The following is an 18168-nucleotide window of genomic DNA, read 5'->3' on the forward strand; positions in this document are numbered from 1 at the left end:
GACAAACTGACCCCTCTTTAATATATATAAAAAAAAAAAGAAACTCTTTAGAACTTAATTATGTTCTCTAATTTTCTGGTACATGGACTTTCCTTTTTCCAGAGTCAACTCACCCAAAATGTGATGGTACAAGATTGGTGTACACAATCATTTTCAATCCAAAGTCATGATAAACAAACACGACATTTTAGAGATGAATCATGTAGAAGAATTAAAATATTAATATTTAATTAAGTGTCAAATAGATGTAGAAAGATGGAAAGGTCTATTCTTACCATTTTCCTTCAATGAATACCTATTTTTTTCTTCACTATTCGTTGTATTGCATTATGCTTTTGTCTTTTTCTAAAATCATAAGACACACCATAGCCTTCATGATAGTTGAGCTACGGTTTTGTAGCTTTGTTCGGAATAAAGCATAAAACATATATAAGTTAACTCTAGAGTATGTTTTCATAGTTGAGCCTCATTTTACAACATATATAATCCATTAACTGCATCAGTGTATTAAGCTCAAAAGGAAAAGTATTTTCAAACAAACTTGTGAACATTCTTTGCCATGGTACTTGTGACAAGCATACTGTAAGTTCGCTCTGTGGGGTGAATACTGTCCCAGAATACATATTTTGTAGCATTTTCACATACTTTTAAGGAGAAAGAATTACACAGAATGCCTGCTTCAATATTTCCAACGCCACAGCATGCAGTATCCCCCACTTCAAATCCTGTTCCATAAGAGTCAATCAATTCATGTGCCAATTTGCTTCCTCCAAACAAACATTTTCATCAGAAATCAACCGTATCATTCTCACATAATATATTTAGAGATTTTCATACACTTGGAAAATATGTTTCTCTATCAAATAATAAAAAAACATTGACTGTATGATTTTTAAATTAATTATTACAATAATAAAAAATTCAGTATACACTAGTTTTTGACTGAACACTCACTAGTTTGTGACTGAATACCGTGTAATGCTTAGACCAGACTGTTTATTCATACAGAAAATGGAACCCGTATAAGCAGTGCATATCATTAAATTTGGCTAAGGTGGCATGGCATATAAAGAGTACAAGGCTAAACATAGATGAAGAAATTTACCAAATTTGTCGTAGTGTTGGATAATTTCATTGAGTTCACTATAGTTGTCAAGGTAAACAAGCCTAGCTTTTGGAAGACTTTTGTTGAGAGCCTCTATTGAAGAAGAAAGCTTGGAGTTGAAGACCATGGCTGCTTGGTTTAATGATTCTACGCAATTCCTTTCTCCACCTCCCCCTAATGTTCTTTGCAGTGGCACACATCCTATTGGAGATAGGCTCAGTACTCCAATCTTTCTTGCTCCATATTTATACAGTTCCTTCCATTAAATTTCATGACATTTTCATCAAATTGTGAAATTTTCTAATACCATCATGATATGTTGTTATTATTGTCAATATACATGTTCCTAGCCTTGAATTTAAATATTATTCACATCAAAAGCACACCTGAAGAAAATTTGAACATATATTGACTAGCATACTTGTGTACTCTTCAACATTATACTCATTTCTCCGATATGGTGACATGAAATATGTTACTGAAACGTCATTGCTTCCCATACTGATAAAAAATACGCTTTCTGCTAGAATGAAAGCTGTCCTTTCTTTCCCTGCATAGGCCTTCAGTTTTCCTATGTAATCTTTGAACATATTCAGTTGATCCTCTACTGATAACACTGCCTGATATATAACACAAATGAAAAAAACTGTTACGCTGTTGTAGGAAAAACAAAACTGAAATGTTGAGATTAGAAAATAGATTATGGTGGCTGAGCAGAGTGATGATTACTGCTAGTTCTGGTGTTAGAGGATCATATCCAGAGCCAGCAGAGGCAAAAGATACCCCAGTTAAGAGGTCTTCAGTCTCCAGAGTTGGATCAAGATAGGGTGGCAGAGTGTCCTTTATTCCAAACTTTTCAGCTGAAATTATAAGCCAATTTCTAAGCATACATGACAGTGTTATATGGTGACCAAATCAAATTGGACTTTTGTTATTCATGCAGTATTTCTTTCTCAGTTGACATTTAGCTGGTATGATTTGTTGAACAAATAACATTTTTCTTTTATTAGATAAAACCACTTTTATAAAGCATTAGTTAGAAGTACCTAAAAAGTCTGAAGGGATCCTGCCATTGCTAAACCTTCCTGTGGGTTTTCCTCCGAAGAAATCCCTCCCATATGGTCTGAAATCTGCTTTCATTATGGTTTCAATATAATCGTTGTTCCCAGTATCCAAGATTGAATCACCAAAAGCTATGACAGCAGGAATTGCAAACTTGCTGTAATTTGTTTGTGATTTGGCTGTTACATCAAACATGTAAAACATCACAACAAAAAGACGTACATTAAGAGATTTAAGGGTGGAAAGGTTCATCATCATGTGACTAGAATCTCACACTTCTGCTTCTAAGATTTTGATCCATATAATAAATTTATAGTATTGATTTTCATGTTTGGCATATTTTGTTGATTGGAAGTCCATAGCATCTGTTGGTGTTAGGTATTTAAGCAAGGCAACTGAGTTACTCAAGCATTACGAGATTTAGTCTTCAAGTTTCTCACGAAACTTTGTTCATACATGTAGTGTGCTTCCTTAAAAGTGCCTGGTAATAGGCATGACTAGTTACTTTTCCCTTTGATAAGAAACCAACAGCAATTATGCATACGCATGCATACATGGTGGTTGGACTCCAGCTTTTGCACAGGAAAATAAAACAAATAGATGAAACAGCACAACAAAAAGACATACATACACAGATAACTAGATATTCAAATGTATAAATAATTTTTATATACCATAATACTGGTACAAAGCACTGGTTAGACTTTGATCTCTATCTTGAAATTAATCTTAGATGCTCTCTTTAAGCTGACACCCTTCCCCGCTTCAGGTTTGGCATGAAATAAAACTGATTAAAGTTGAAACCCTCCCTAGACAGAAAATGTATTTCACTAAAATTAAAAATCAAATATTTCTAATAGATTAGTCATTAACTTTATAAAATTATTACTGGATATGATTAATAAGTGAGATGACATTTGAGAATGGATATTAATTGAAGTTATTTTATTATATTTTTCATAAATTTTTCATTTCTTTAGGATTCTTTTATTATAATTTTTTCTAAGTTATCTTGAATTCTTTTTTTATAAACCTTACATCATTTCTCATATAAATATTGGGAGATTGAGAGTTGTTAGGATCTGACTTTATCTTCAAGATATGTGACAAGATTCAAGAGAGTGTTATGTAGGCCTTGATGATTTGGAGAGGGAGATATTTATGTAAAAGACTTTTCGATACTCAACTTAGCAAAAATGTTTGGAATCTGTGAATGTTTATAAGAGAGTATCAGTTAGTTTTTTTGGAGTGAGCACATACTTCATAGAATACCTCTTTTATAGGATTTATGAATCTATATGACTGCTGTATCACATCCATAGAAAATAATGACCAATAAACTTAACAAATAATAGTCACAATGATTGGTAATAAAAGAAAAAAAACCTCATTGTGAGTCAAATTACCAAGATTAATGATGTAATTAAGTTCTGTGATGAGCTGGGTATGTATGCTAGCTCCCAAGCTCGAAAGTTCGCACCATAAGAAATAATGACCAATAAACTTCAAATAAATAATAATCACAATGACTGGTAATAAAGAAAAAAGAAAAACCTTATTATGAGTCAAATTATCGAGATTAAAGAAGTAATTAAGTCAAGCTAGGTATGTAAGCAAGCCCCTCAAACTAGGAAGTTCGAAATGCATAATGAATGAACTCATAGGATGAAATTGGCCCTTTGTCTAGGTTGTGGCTGACTTATTTATGCATGTTGATAAGTTATCGTTGACACAATTTAATTAATATTACTAAACTATAGTAACTTGAGTATTATTAGGATAATAGCCAACAAAATAGATAAGATAAAGTTAATCCTAAGTTATCACAAAATTTCTTATTGTGATAAAGTAAGGTTATAGTTTGTTGTTAGTTCGGTTTGGGCAAGTACTTATGGAAACTTTTCTTCTCTTATCAGTTTATTCGATTTTTCTTCTTTGATGATTAATGAAGATGAGGATGTGTCTAATTGGATCTTGGACGATGTTGATGTGTTTTATAAAAAAAAGTTACAAAAAGTTTTACTCTTATGATGGTATTAAACATGTGGATTGGGTGAACTAATTTGGTTGGATGAGATGTCACCCACTAAAACTTTAGTTAGTTATTTGGAAATTGTTGTATGGTTATTTACCTATTGATTTGGAGGTTCAAGAAAAAAAAAGAGTGAGTTTATGCTCTATGTGTTCTTTGTGTGGTAATAATGTTGAGTTTTTATCTCATTTTCTCTTTCATTATTCTATTGTTATACGCTTGTGCGAATGGTTAAAGAACATTTCTCAGGAGTTAGAGTTCTTTTTTTGATTTGTTTATTCAGTTTACAAAGTTTCCTTGTAGTCCTTTAGTTAAAGTGGTGATTATTGCAGCTATTTGGATTATTTGGAGGATGAGAAATCATAGTAGATTTCAGAATCCAATTGCATTTTCTTTTACTACTTTTTAAATTAAGGAGTTAGTGCATATGATTAGAAATAAATCTAAGAAGAATATAAATAATATTGTCTATGTTGAAATTTTTTAATATTCAAATTAGGGAGAGTAAGAAGATTTCATTTATGGACGTAATTCATTTGCTAATTGGTGTTGATATTGATGATGTAGCTTGGAATGGTCCTAGTTTGGCTTTATGAGATGATATTTGTAGAGGAAGTTGGAGTAAATATGTGGGTAATTTTTCAACTGTACATATTTTTATTTATGTTGAGTTTTATATGAGTTATTTATGATTTGGAACATGCTTGAAAGGAATACTTTCAAAGGCTTTGGTTGAAAATTGATTCTTCTTTGGTCTATCATAATTTTTTGGATTAACAAGTAGTTTTCTAGAGTATTAGAGAGAAATGACGTCCATACTTACATTTTTGTACACATATGCAGTTCAACGTTTTTTATATTTTTTTGTGAAGAAAATTATTGTGTCGATAAGTTAGAAAACTTAGTTTTGGTTTACCGACAACAAAATAAGTGATTTAATATTTTTTCATGTATTTTTTTTTATAATAGATATAATTTGCTTGTCTTTCGAGAAGTATAACTTATCATGGGTTTGGTGTACTCTCTCATACTTTGTATTATTTTATTTTTAATAAATATTGATGTAATGACAAATAATTAATAAATTTTGAGATGTGAATATGACTGAGATGTCAAAGTTATAATAATGTCTAACATGACCTAAGTTACTCTAAGTGTATAAAATATTAAATTTTGATGCAAAGTAGTTTGCATTTAGTTATTATTTGTTTACCTTAACTTACCTTATTTTATGACGGTATTATATGAATAGTGTTATTTTTTCGTTAGCAAATAAATATGCAAGTTTGAAAAATCACTGTAGTCCAATGAATCAGACTATGGTATAACATTCCGGGGGAGAAAAGCGTTGGTTACAAAAAAAAGTTTCAAATAAGATAAAATATGAAATACACATGGGTTTATATACACATAAAACTTTTAGGAGTGATACCAAAAGGAAATCACTGAGGGCTTAACGCAAAGTGGACAATAATTTACTAACGTGGAGATGTATATTAAACCCGCACAACAAAAAGTGTCCTAGACACATCAACTAGCAGCTTTTTTTTGAGTACACGATTAGTAGCATGAGAATCTTAATCAATTTGATGTTTCAACAATGATATCTTCCACTTCCTTTTCTGCGGCATTTCTAACTCCTGACACCATGTTTACCCAACACACACCTATTAGCTACAAAATCAAATATAGATTCAGCATCATCTAAGCAGACCAGGAATTATGCTCAATCTAAGGCTCTGTTTTTGTCAGTAAGAGAGCCAAACTGTGCATCTTCATTGTTTATGCTGTTAATCCTTACCTTATCTTCATTAGTAAAAAGATTTTTTTTTCAACAGCTTCCCAATTCAGCATGCATAAAAATGTTAAACCAGTAACCAATCAAACAGGAATAATAATAGGTAGAAGAAACAGATAAAAGTAATAGTTCAATATACTTTCATAACAAGGCAACCATACATATCAATCCTACCAATATTTTGAAATCACGTTCATGATCACACTTATGCATAACATTCCTTACAATCTCTTACAACATATTAGGCATAAAACCAGACAAATTAAATTCATAGATAAAAAAGCTACACCAAGTAGATCCTTAAAAGAACTGCTTAACTTTTTCATCAAGTGTTATAGTACTAAGAACATAGTAAGCCTGCTCTGTTGGATGATAGCTGTCCCAAAATATGTAGTCAGAAGAGTTAGAGCATGTGTTTACGATGTAGCGGTTGCACAAAATGCTCACTTCTATATTCCCTGTGCCGCAGCATCCTTTCTCTGTCACTTCGAAACCTTCACCACAACCATAAAAAACAAAAACAGTCACATGATTTCATACACGCTGTTGTTTCACAAATATAATGTTACCTGTTGAGTTAAACTGAAATTATTAATGGACTGTAACAATGTAATGATAAATAACAGATGTGATTGATGGTTGATTACCATATTTAGCAGGATCTCTAATCATTTTTAGCAATCCATTGTAAGAATCAAGGTAAACAAGTCTAGCGTCTGGTAACTTCTTTCCAAGTGCATCCATTTGAGAAGAAAGCTTCGAATTGAAGAGCATTGCCGCTTCATTAGAAGATTCTACACATGCTCTATCTAAGCCTCCAGCCATTGTTCTTTGTGAAGGCACACACCCTATAGCTGGTATACCAAACACTCCGATCCTTCTAGCTCCCATTCCATAAAGTGTCTGCATAAGAAAGATAAATAAAACAAAAAAGTTTAAAAGATGTACGGTAGAGCATTTGTGTATACTATTAGCATACTGTTTTGAATAGATTTGATTGTTATATATGGCAGTAACATGGCTTATGCTTCAAAAATGAACCATTATATAATGAGTCTATAACGTAGTAAATGCATGGTTATATGACAGTTTTTGTTTATCTTTTACATATCTATTTTTCCAAAACATACCTCAAAGAACTTTGAAGCTTCAGAGGCCATTAGATCAGTGTATGAAGGAATATCATACTCAGCACGCCTAAATGGTGATTGAGTGTAAGTATTGGCAATGTCATCACTTCCTATGCACACTATGTATACGCTCTTAGACACTATTTGTGTGGTTCTGTTTCCTCCAACTGCATCTTTAATCTTGTCTATATACTCCTTGAACATGATTAATTGATCTGACAATGACATCACAGACTTGTGATGGAGAAAATAGACAAGTTAGCTTTAAGATGTGCCAAAGTAAATTAGCTTTAACATAACATGAACAAGTTGCATATATGGTTATGTACCACTAATTCGGCTGTTAGAGGATCATATCCGGCCCCACCTGAGGCAAAGCTTACACCAGTGAGGAGATCTTGAAGCTGCAAAGTTGGATCGAGATAAGGAGGTAAGAACTTCTTGACTCCAAATTTTGCAGCTGAAAATGAAAGAAAGTTGTTAAGAAATTGAAGAGTTCATTCTCTGTAACTGTACAAGATAATGTTTTAAGAGCATAAAAATTTGTACCAATAATATCTGATGGGACTAAGCCATTGCTGAACCTCCCAGATGGATGATTTCCTTCGGCAAAATCTCTTCCATATGGTGGGAAATTGCATTTGACAAGAGTGGAGATATAGTTGTTGTTTCCGGTATCTACTATGGAGTCCCCAAAGACAATGACTGCTGGCACAGTTTCATTGTTGGGTAGGATCAGTGCAGAAACATATTGAAACATGAGAATGACTATAAGCCATTGAGAAAGAAGCTTTCCACAGAGAAGACTCATGCTTCTGTATCTACTGTTTCCTATGTTGTTTTTGAACATTTGAAGTTTTGGTTTGAGCAACTTATAGAAAAACTAGATGGTGTCTCTTCCGTATGACACTTCTGTAGCAAAATTGTAATATGTTTTTATTAATTGATGAAATGTAATTTCTTATATGCAAACTAATGTTTCTTTGTCATTATCTTTGCTTGGTATGTTGAGGTATCTCCTTAGGCTTCATACTTTTACTCCAATGAAATACAAGTATTTAACATAGATAACTTCGCTGCTCTACAATTTTTATTTTATTTTCAAATTTCAAACCTACGAAAATATTCGCACCAAAGGCATGGTTATCGTACCAAAAGCCTACCAACATATTATTTATTATAAATTTTATAATGTTATCCTATTAATAAATAAAAAATAGTGCATAAAATTTAAAATAAAAATAGAATCTTGTTCTTAGAAAATATAAATTGTCAGTTTATTACCTTGCCGAATTAGTGGTGGGTGATTGCTTACTAATAAATGACAAATAGTAATGTGAAAATGGATTTCAATGCATAACTCAGCTCACACATGCTTGAGTTGAATTAGATTGAAAAAACATATATTTATTTTAATTACAAGTTAAATTAAACTTGATTCACACCTGTGTCTTTAATGAGTTCGAGTGGGATTTATACTGATTCACTATCACCAACTCTTTATTAGCTTTTTATTATTTTTTATAATTTTTTTATTCTAAATTTTTACTATTCTTAATTATATAGATTGACAATTTCATCTTTTTAAATATTAAAAAATTATTTAATAATATTTAAATATTTTAAATATTTAATTAATTTTTTTGTTAAGTTATCTATTTAATTTTTAATTATTATTTTCTAATAATATTTGATAAAATAGATAAACACTTTGATTGTACAACTATAAACAATGACATTTTAATTGTAATTATACTATACTAAATATATAAAATAAATTAGAATAACAAAATATTTTCAAGTGAACTAATTATTTGGATGGACTCATTTAACATTTCTAATCACACGGGTGAAAGAAAAAAATATCAAAAGATAAATAGATTAAAATAATTTTTAATATTTTTGTGAAATCTTAATGTAAAAAGTAAAGTTTTGAACGAATTAATTCCGAGATCTGTGGTACTAATGCACCAGTAATCCCAAAAATATTGTTCTCCCGCTGCAATTTGTTTTTCTCACATCAACCATATGAGTGATCATCTTCTATCATAAAGTATAACCTTTATTTTTTTCATTCTTTTAGTTACGGAGAAAAAAATGGTCTACTTTAAACGTGTATGAGTTTCAATTTCAAACCTATAAAATAGAGTTTTATAAGTAATGTTATTATTCATAGTAAAGTCGTATTTAATTTTCTTTTGAATTTTACAAATAGTTTAATATTTTTCTTTTATAATAGATTTTTAGTTCTTTACATTGGGGACACTAATTCTTTTGGTTCTCATATTAAAAATTTTATTTTTTAAATCTTAATTTAGTGAAATGCTATTTTAGTCTTTGAGAGTTAGATGATATTGATATAATATATTCAACTTACATTCTTTTATAATTAAATTGTATCAGTAATTTAAGAAGTCATACAGACATGAAGAAAGATGTGAATAAGTATGTAGTTGTTTGTTTGATTTGTCAAAAGTCTAAGATTGAACATTAATGACTTAAGAACATGTATTTTTGTGTGAAAGTGCAATAATATATTAATGAATGTTTTACGGGTGATATTAAATGTCGTATGATGTAAGTTAGACATATCAAGTTATAATCGAATTATGTTACTTTAGACTATTACATTTTTAAGTAGAAAGAGTTGCATTTTAACTATTAATTAAAGCTTTTTGGTCTAGTTATAAATACATAAACCAAATTTAGTGTTAGTGTCACTAAAAAAGGTTGTGTTTTAATTATCAATTATAGAGTTTTTAGTCTAATGGTAAGTCCTTGATTCAACAAGATTTTACAACCCATTTGTCACACACCATGAGAAAGTATGATTGAGTGTGGTAAATAATGGATTAGTTGACAAATATTGTACATTTCTTTCCTATAATAATATAAGGATTTCTATGCAAAAGATTACACAAATTTAAAGTAGTGAGGTTGTCAGAGTGCATGAGATACCTTCCAATATTGTATCAAATAGAGAATTGTGTTTCACTTCTAGATTCTCATAAACGCTTCAAGAATTTTGGGAATTAGATTTCAACTTAATTCAACCTACCATCCATAGACTTATGGACAATAAAAAAGAATGATCTAAGTTTAAAAAGATTTATCGAGAACTTCTAGTTTGGATCATTTGGACAACTAGGATAAATTTTGCCACTTTTGGAGTTCACCTATAATAACAATTAAGAAATCATCATTTATATGAATCAATGATTCCTTGTGAAACATTATAATGTAGAAAGTGTAATACATTTTTGCATTGGTTTCAAGATGAAAAAAGTGTGTTGATTGGACTTGAGTTTACTACAACATACTAGTAACAAGGTTATAATGATTCAAGCGAGACTAAAGACTTATGTTAGTAAATAAAAAAAATCATATGTAGATTAGAGAAGAATAATTTTGAAATTCGTTGTTGGTGATCATGTTTTTCTTAGAATTATACCATTTGTTGGTGTGAAAACAACTATCATATCTAGAAAGTAAACTTTAAAGTTCATAGGACCATAACAAATTTATAGACCTGACCCTACCTCTCCCTTTGACTAATCTTCACAATATCTTTTATGCCTCAGTTTAGAAAATATATACATGATTTTAAGCATGTTCTAAAATGTAATACAAGTAAATGATCATTTTTTAAAACACTTTCATTGTGTTTGTAAAATTCTAAAGAAAAATAAAAAAAAAACACTTAGTTGTTTAATTCAGTTGAACTGAACGGTATAATAAGGAAGATTAGTGTTGAACTAGGAGTGAGTAAACTAATATATCCAGATTGGATAGTTGTAAACCAAGAGTGTTGAAACTTGTTGTAATCTTTGAAAGATTAGTGAAACCTCTAAAGAGTACTTAAAGAAAAACTATAAGTAGCTCAGTTAGAATCAACCAATATAAAAATAAGTTTGTCTTATTTGTTTTCCTTTATATGTGTTTTTCTAAACACAATTCAAAAATTTAAAGTGTTTAATACATATTTACTAAAAAATTTTGAAAACTCTATTCAAATATCTTTTAGAGTTTTTGCTGTGTTTCATTAATTATCAATCAACACACTAAAAGACAAAGATAGTTAAAGGGTTGAATAAAAATAAAAAAAGAATTATAAAAAATATTAAAATAAAAATATCTTATGGACATATCAAATTTGTAAAATAAACCTTTTACCTTGTAATGTTTAAGAATTAGTATTATGAAAGATTAGTGAATAGATGTGCATATTCAAAAACTAACTCCGAAAGAAAAGAATAATTATAATTTTGAATATATATATTAAAATACATTGATTGAATAATTACCTATCCAGATTATTATATCCAATTATATGTAACGTTTTTGAGAGGGGTGTTACACCCTCTATTCCGTTTACATGTTATCTCTAAGTAAAAAGAAAACAAAATATTGATACAAAAGAGCACAAAATTTCAGAAGTATGTTTGAAGCACGTGCATTGTAACTAAAAGAAATTGTCGTAAAACTTGTAAAATTATGGATATATAGGAATGATAGGGTTTAGAAGTCATTCAACATATTAATGCACATGCTGAGAAGTTGGCAACGCCCACGAACCTTTCATGCCAGTTGCCATTCCTTATAGCCTTCAACAACATTCAACTCTACACCTAATTCCTTACGTTACATCCTTCTTTTTCTCCCTTTTTTTTCTCATTCATTTCAACAAACCCACTTATCTATATTTATATCAAAAACATTTCTCATTCTTTTCAATTTCATATTCTACCATTTTTACACAAAAAATATTTTTAATTATGCTTTTAATCAATTAAAGATAAATATTCCCCATACTGTCTTGGGTACTTATCAAACCATAAAATAATCTGAGAGTGTGTATAGTTATATCATGAAATTTTATTTTTTTTACGAAAATGTGTAAAGTAAAATTGTATTCTTTAATAAAAAAAATCATTGATAAGATAGCGTGAAATGTTATATTGTTTATTCTTTTATTGAACTTAGCAAAATTTATGAGATATGACTTCTTATCCAGAATGATATATCATATAATTGTTCATTAATGAAAAAAAAAATGTCTCTTTAAATCACTAAATCTTTTCACGTAAAAAATCATTTACAAATAGAATAAATTTAAATGTAACAAATATAAGAGAAACGGATAGTAAATTCCCTTTTTTTTTCATAAAAATAATTAAAAAGTATTATTCTGTTTATATGTACACAAGTAACTCATTAAACAAATTCTATTAAATTTATATTTTATAAAAATTGGTGAGAACTAATCAAATCTAAATTATCAATTATTTGATTTTTTCTTTGTACACTTTTCATGTATGATTATCTTTTGTAGATTTTTTTTTATATTTCTTTATTACACCAATAATCTCTAAGTTCAATATTATGAAAATGGTAAAAATATTTTTCTTTTGTTCCCTAACCTAAGACCAAAAGATTCAAACAAACATTAAATGAAATCATTCCAAATATTCGTGAGAAAAAGTGGTATAAATGATTACTATATATTTATATGCATTTTCAATGGTTACACTTCACTTTTAGGTATAAAAAACTCCTTTCAATTAATTTTATGTAATTTTAGTCCAACTGTCGTAATCCTTAATTTGTTGTTTTTATTTAGACTCATTCTTAAAATATTTTTAATGGTTTATCAAAATTTTAATTTTTTTTTATAAAAGTTCTACTCAAACCATTCCCATTTGGATGAAAATACTCATATGGATTAATTAAGATTAATTTTTTATATTCTTCATATGATATATATAAAGTTTTGCACATATAGAGTTAGGCATAAAAAGATAAGAACTAGAGCTAGGTTTTTACTTGTTATGGTTTGTGTGTTCATAGATTGCGTGTGGTTTGAAGTTAGTTGGTGAGAGCAACGAATAACTAATTCATCGTTACAACACACATCTATTGTTGAATCACTTTTGCCTTTGTACCAATGAAATGAAATGTGTATGAATATATTAATCATCTATTACTTCATTCAAATATTCCCTCATGTTCATGGATTTTGGAGTTTCAACATTAAATAATAATGTTTTTCTAATTGATCAATCTAATTCATTTTAAAAAAATATTTAACCTCGTGGAATAACACAACACAGTTATAAAATAAGAAATATAAAAAAAATGGGAAAAATAAATAAATCATTATTTAGCATTATTTATACATGTTTGGAGAAACCGCGTCATAAATGCTTCTAGAAGAAAAAAAACAATAAGAAAAATTTTGACAAATTTCTTTGAGTTAAAATATAAGTTTAAAATAAAAATTTAAGGAAATACAATTTTAAATTTTTTTTTTCATATTTTTTGGTTTATAATCTATTAACCATAAAACTATCCTCAATAATCTTAAGTTTAATTTATGAATCTTATATAAAATAACTTTAATTGGAACATGATGTTCCGATTTAAAGTTTTTTTTATAATAATTATTAGTACTAATTATCACATTATTGTCTATTTTCATATTTGGAATTTCATTATAATTTTATTCTTATAAAATTCCTAGAAAGATACACAAAATATATCAATTACATAATTTTGTTCTTGTAATTTTATCCTTAAATATTAAGCTATTAAGCTATTAAGCTATGTTCTTGTAATTAGAAATATTAGTGGAATATAACGTCAGGATATAAAAACTTTTGCTAACCATTTATTTGGTTGATCGTTCCCAAACAATAAATATTTTTCTTTCGTTTAAAATTATTTATAAAAAAATATCCATCTAAACATTCGTTAAATATAAGAAATGTAACATTCCAAAAATATAGCATAAACTATATACAGTGTCATCATTTAATAATATGAATATAATAGAAGAGTTATAGGCCATAAAGTTAACCTTACAGTTATTACAAAATAACCATAAAATTTAAAACTTTACAAAAGCTTCCTATACTAGTGCAAAATTATACCCGTGATCGATCGGTTAATTCAAGAGTATAGTGGTGACCGAATGATTCACCCAAAACTATAAACACTAATATGACCGAACGGTCATAAACTAAACAACAGGATTCTCGCCGTCCAACTCCTGCTCCAACGTACACTCCTCCCCTTCTGCTCACACCCAAAAGGTGATCATCGCAAGAGAAAAACCGAACGGAAACATGGACAAACAGAAAATAAGGGTAAGCTAATGTAATTTAATTGAGCATACAAACATACATTTAGTACAAGTACGAATAATACAAGGTCGAACACTACAACATATCAAAACCAATACAAATAGACATATACAAACTGGGCATTATATTTCATGCATAAACCAAACACCTGACTTGACCATCAGAATTGTATGTTGAGGTCGTTCATGCACTCGGGTGGTGTAGTAACTGGAAAACCATCAGCTGCCACCCGAAGTTAGTCCGCTATAACTCACCCAAGAACCTATGGACTAGGACCTCCTGCCATTCTCACACAATGCATTACCCATCTCTACTTGAGAATTCATAATCATCAGAATATCAGGATGAACTCCGTGGATTTCACTATCCATATTCATACTTTACCACATCAATACACATTTCAGTGAGACATTCCTCCTTGAAATTCTCTTCCACATTACATGAAACTCATACCTTATTGGAATATCCATAAAATTCCCCATACACATTAGATCAATACTATTATCTCAAACAATCAAAGTTACATAGTGAAAATATCAAATATTCATTCATAGAAGAAAATCGAACACTTAAACTTAGACTGAACACTTATAATTATTGAACCTTTGGTGTAAGACCGAACTGTATTTCACTATCCACAAAACAAGACCGAACGGTATTTCATACTAAGCAAGGATGAGAAATAGCTGACTACTAGAACTAAATAAAATACTAACACGAAATTGAACGCTATAACATAAGACAAACACTTACCGTTTAGTCCGAACACTTAAGGTTAATCCTAAATATTATTCATCAACCCTAACAATTTCAAGGAAACCAAACATTCAAATAGTATGACCGAATTATGTGCAGAAACTACTATCCGATTATAACCGAACATATTATAAGCCTAGTACAAGTACAAAGTCTAACTTTAGTATAAGAATGATCGTTAACAAAAGACTACTCAACCTGATAATACCAACTATTATTACAGAATCACTTACCACTAGGAGACTGACCACTCAACTAAGATTGAGCGGTCATACTCAGATAAAACCCAAGAAATATAACCTCATATAAATCCTAGTGTCTGACCATGACCGAGCGGTCAAGGTCGAATACTCAGCTTTTCTGCATAATTCTACAGAACTTCTGCAGAATTATACAGGATCACCAGACTCATAAACACACATTTCATACCACATAACCAAATCATCAAATCATTCAAGTTCACACAAACACAAAATCATCCCTCAAACAATTAAATTAAATAGCTTCCCTTACCTCTTAACAGAACGAAACACTCACAGTGAAGAACTTGCTCACCACCAAAAATCTCATAACCTAAGATTCACTGGTTGAGGAAAATAAACCAACCACAAGACCAAAAATGTGATCAGAACTTTAACAAGAAGAAGAAGATAAACACATGTAAACAGAAACTTGGTTTGCATGTACCAGAAACTAGACTTTCTTAGAAATAGAAAGACCTACCAGCTCAAACCACCACTTAATTGTTGAAAAGAGAACTCTTGCTACCAGCCAATCTCAAACACAATCTGATGAATGATCAGATGAAGGAAAACGTGAGAATTTGTAGAGAAAAGGAGGATAATTTAGAGAGAAGTTAGAGAGAATGAGGAGAAAATGAGATTTCAGAAAGTTGGGGAAGAAAGTGCATGCAGAAAATCGCACCAGATTTGAAATTTTCAATTAAATACTACCGTAAAAAACCGATCGATCCACTCTGCTGCTCACACCTATCTTCCACTTTCTAAATTTCTACATTCTCACTTCTTCACCTGGCTTCCACTTTCTCTACAGAAATTAAGGGTCCTGACAAGAAGCGATTGTTCATAAGAAAAAATGTTGGCTTTCTCTTTATACACCAAACAAAATTCAATCTACATTGGTTCCTTACATCTCATAACACCCTTTTTTTTTTGGAATTTAGAAGAAAATGATGCAGAATGAGCATCATGGTATATATATAAAATTAAATTCAAAATTGTTTTTGTTTCTAACAAAAATTAAGGGCCCAAACCCAATAGCACACAATCCAGCCCAAGTTTGTCAAGTCCAATACATACTGTTTATTAAAAAACGGCTGCATTTTAATCTGAAAAAATATTTTTTAAAATTAGTTTTTCTTTGTTTTTAAAAATATAAGATTTTAAAAAAATTATAAACAAATATGTATAGCTTTACAAGCTATCCCACCTTATAAATGTGTTTTGTAAGGAAATTAAGGATGGGTTGATGTTAAACTCCCTTAGGTTATAAGACAAAAAGCCTTAGCTATTGTGATTTTTTTTTATTAAGGATAAAGAGTATTTAACTCCTTTAAATTTTTATATTTTATAAATATGCATTCTAAATTTTAATCAATCCTAAAAAATTTTATCATTCGTAAATGAATTGATTTTTTTTCAATACCAGTTAACTTTAAACTTTACAAATAATGTAAATAGTTATTCCAATTTTTTATTTTATTTTAATTAACATTTAAAAATTATTATTTTCTATAAATATTTTTTGAGTTAAATAATTCACATTAAATTTCAATATGTTTTTAATTTTTCCTCTTTCAATTATATTTTATACACTGATTTTTCTTTTTCTTTTTTATCTAACAATTTCACCATTCTCATTTTGTTTTACACCCTTAGGGAATTACTGGCCCAAAAACCTTTTGTTTAGCAAGAGAATCTAATTCTACTTCAATTATATTTTTGGATTTTGACAAATCATTTTTTTTCTTAAATCTTCAATGGTAATTGATTCTAGAATGTTATTGTCACTCATAACATTTATGACTAAATTATATGCAAAAAAGTCTCATCAATATTAATTTTGTTTCGACCATATTATCTTATTTATGACATAATTTGTTGAGATCATATCATTTTTAACAATTTCAGATATTTGAGGTTTTCTGGAACTTAATCATATGTCAAATGAATCTTTAGAGATTTTCATCTCCTTAATTAGGTCATCTTGCTTTTTAACTCATTTTGAGAGTTTTTATCTTTGGAACCAACATGTCTACCATAGTTCAAGCGCGTTTGAGATTCATTTGCAATGTTAGGTTATCCAACATGAATATCAATTCTATTTGGAGTATTAGTTAATTAGTTACCGGTAAATGTGACTTAGTTACCCTTTTTGTGTTAATAAAAACATCTATTGATTGATTGACCAATTTTTGTAAATGAATTATTTTTTGAATTTCCAGTTACATTTTTTTGTACAAAAATCAAGATGATATAATGATAATTCATTCCAATCAATGCCATTTTCAATTGTTTTCCTTTTTCACCAAATGTTAGAAAAAATGATTCATCAAAATGACAGTCGGCAAATCAAACTGTAAATAATTCTTTTGTTGATGGTTCTAAATATTTTATTATTGATGAAGAATCATATCCAACATATATTTCCAATCATCTTTGAGGATCCATCATAGTCGTTTTTGGTGGAAAATTGAAACATATACATCACACCTAAAAATTCTTAAATGAGAAATATTAGGTTGTTGACCAAAAATCAATTCTAGAGGAAAGTATTTGTGATAACTTGTTGACTTGATGTTAATCAATATTGTAACATGTAAAATTGCATATCACAAGTAGCCATTGGGAGATTAGATCTTATAAGTAATTATATTACAATCAATTTTAGACGTTTTATTAATGACTTTGCAAGTTCATTTTGAGTATGAACATATGTTATACTATATGTTCAATTTCAATTCTAATTGATATACAATACTCATTAAAAATATGAGATGTAAATTCGCCAACATTCACAAGACGAATTGGATAATATGGAAAGTGAGCTCTTAACTTGATTAATTGTGTTAATAACCTTGCAAATGTCTAATTGCGAGTTGATAATAAGCAATTATATATCTT

At 29.3% G+C, this 18168-nt stretch overlaps 2 protein-coding genes across 4 annotated transcripts; both read right to left on the minus strand.

Annotated features, from left to right (window-relative positions):
* Positions 1–448: 448 nt before the first annotated feature.
* On the minus strand, positions 449–3023 carry LOC124837201 (GDSL esterase/lipase EXL3-like). Of its 3 annotated transcripts, none has more exons than XM_047312502.2 (6): positions 2842–3023; positions 2152–2346; positions 1835–1965; positions 1492–1725; positions 1106–1361; positions 449–725 (listed from the first exon to the last, which is right to left on the minus strand). In XM_047312502.2, the coding sequence occupies exons 2-6, from the start codon at positions 2243–2245 to the stop codon at positions 532–534; spliced, it is 909 nt and encodes a 302-aa protein (XP_047168458.1). In that variant the 5' UTR covers positions 2246–2346; positions 2842–3023; the 3' UTR covers positions 449–531. The 3 variants fall into 3 exon arrangements, with proteins under 3 accessions (XP_047168458.1, XP_047168457.1, XP_047168454.1); XM_047312501.2 differs by lacking the exon at positions 2842–3023 and adding an exon at positions 955–992 and having other exon boundaries at positions 2152–2808; XM_047312498.2 differs by lacking the exon at positions 2842–3023 and having other exon boundaries at positions 2152–2795.
* Positions 3024–6131: 3108 nt separating this feature from the next.
* Positions 6132–8004, minus strand: LOC124837202 (GDSL esterase/lipase EXL3-like). The gene is made up of 5 exons (XM_047312503.2): positions 7677–8004; positions 7457–7587; positions 7128–7361; positions 6645–6900; positions 6132–6491 (listed from the first exon to the last, which is right to left on the minus strand). The coding sequence occupies exons 1-5, from the start codon at positions 7975–7977 to the stop codon at positions 6298–6300; spliced, it is 1116 nt and encodes a 371-aa protein (XP_047168459.1). The 5' UTR covers positions 7978–8004; the 3' UTR covers positions 6132–6297.
* Positions 8005–18168: the final 10164 nt, after the last annotated feature.

Source organism: Vigna umbellata, chromosome 1 (genome assembly GCF_029865625.1).
Source record: "Vigna umbellata cultivar VRB3 chromosome 1, Vumbellata_1.0, whole genome shotgun sequence".
Classification (NCBI taxonomy): domain Eukaryota; kingdom Viridiplantae; phylum Streptophyta; class Magnoliopsida; order Fabales; family Fabaceae; genus Vigna; species Vigna umbellata.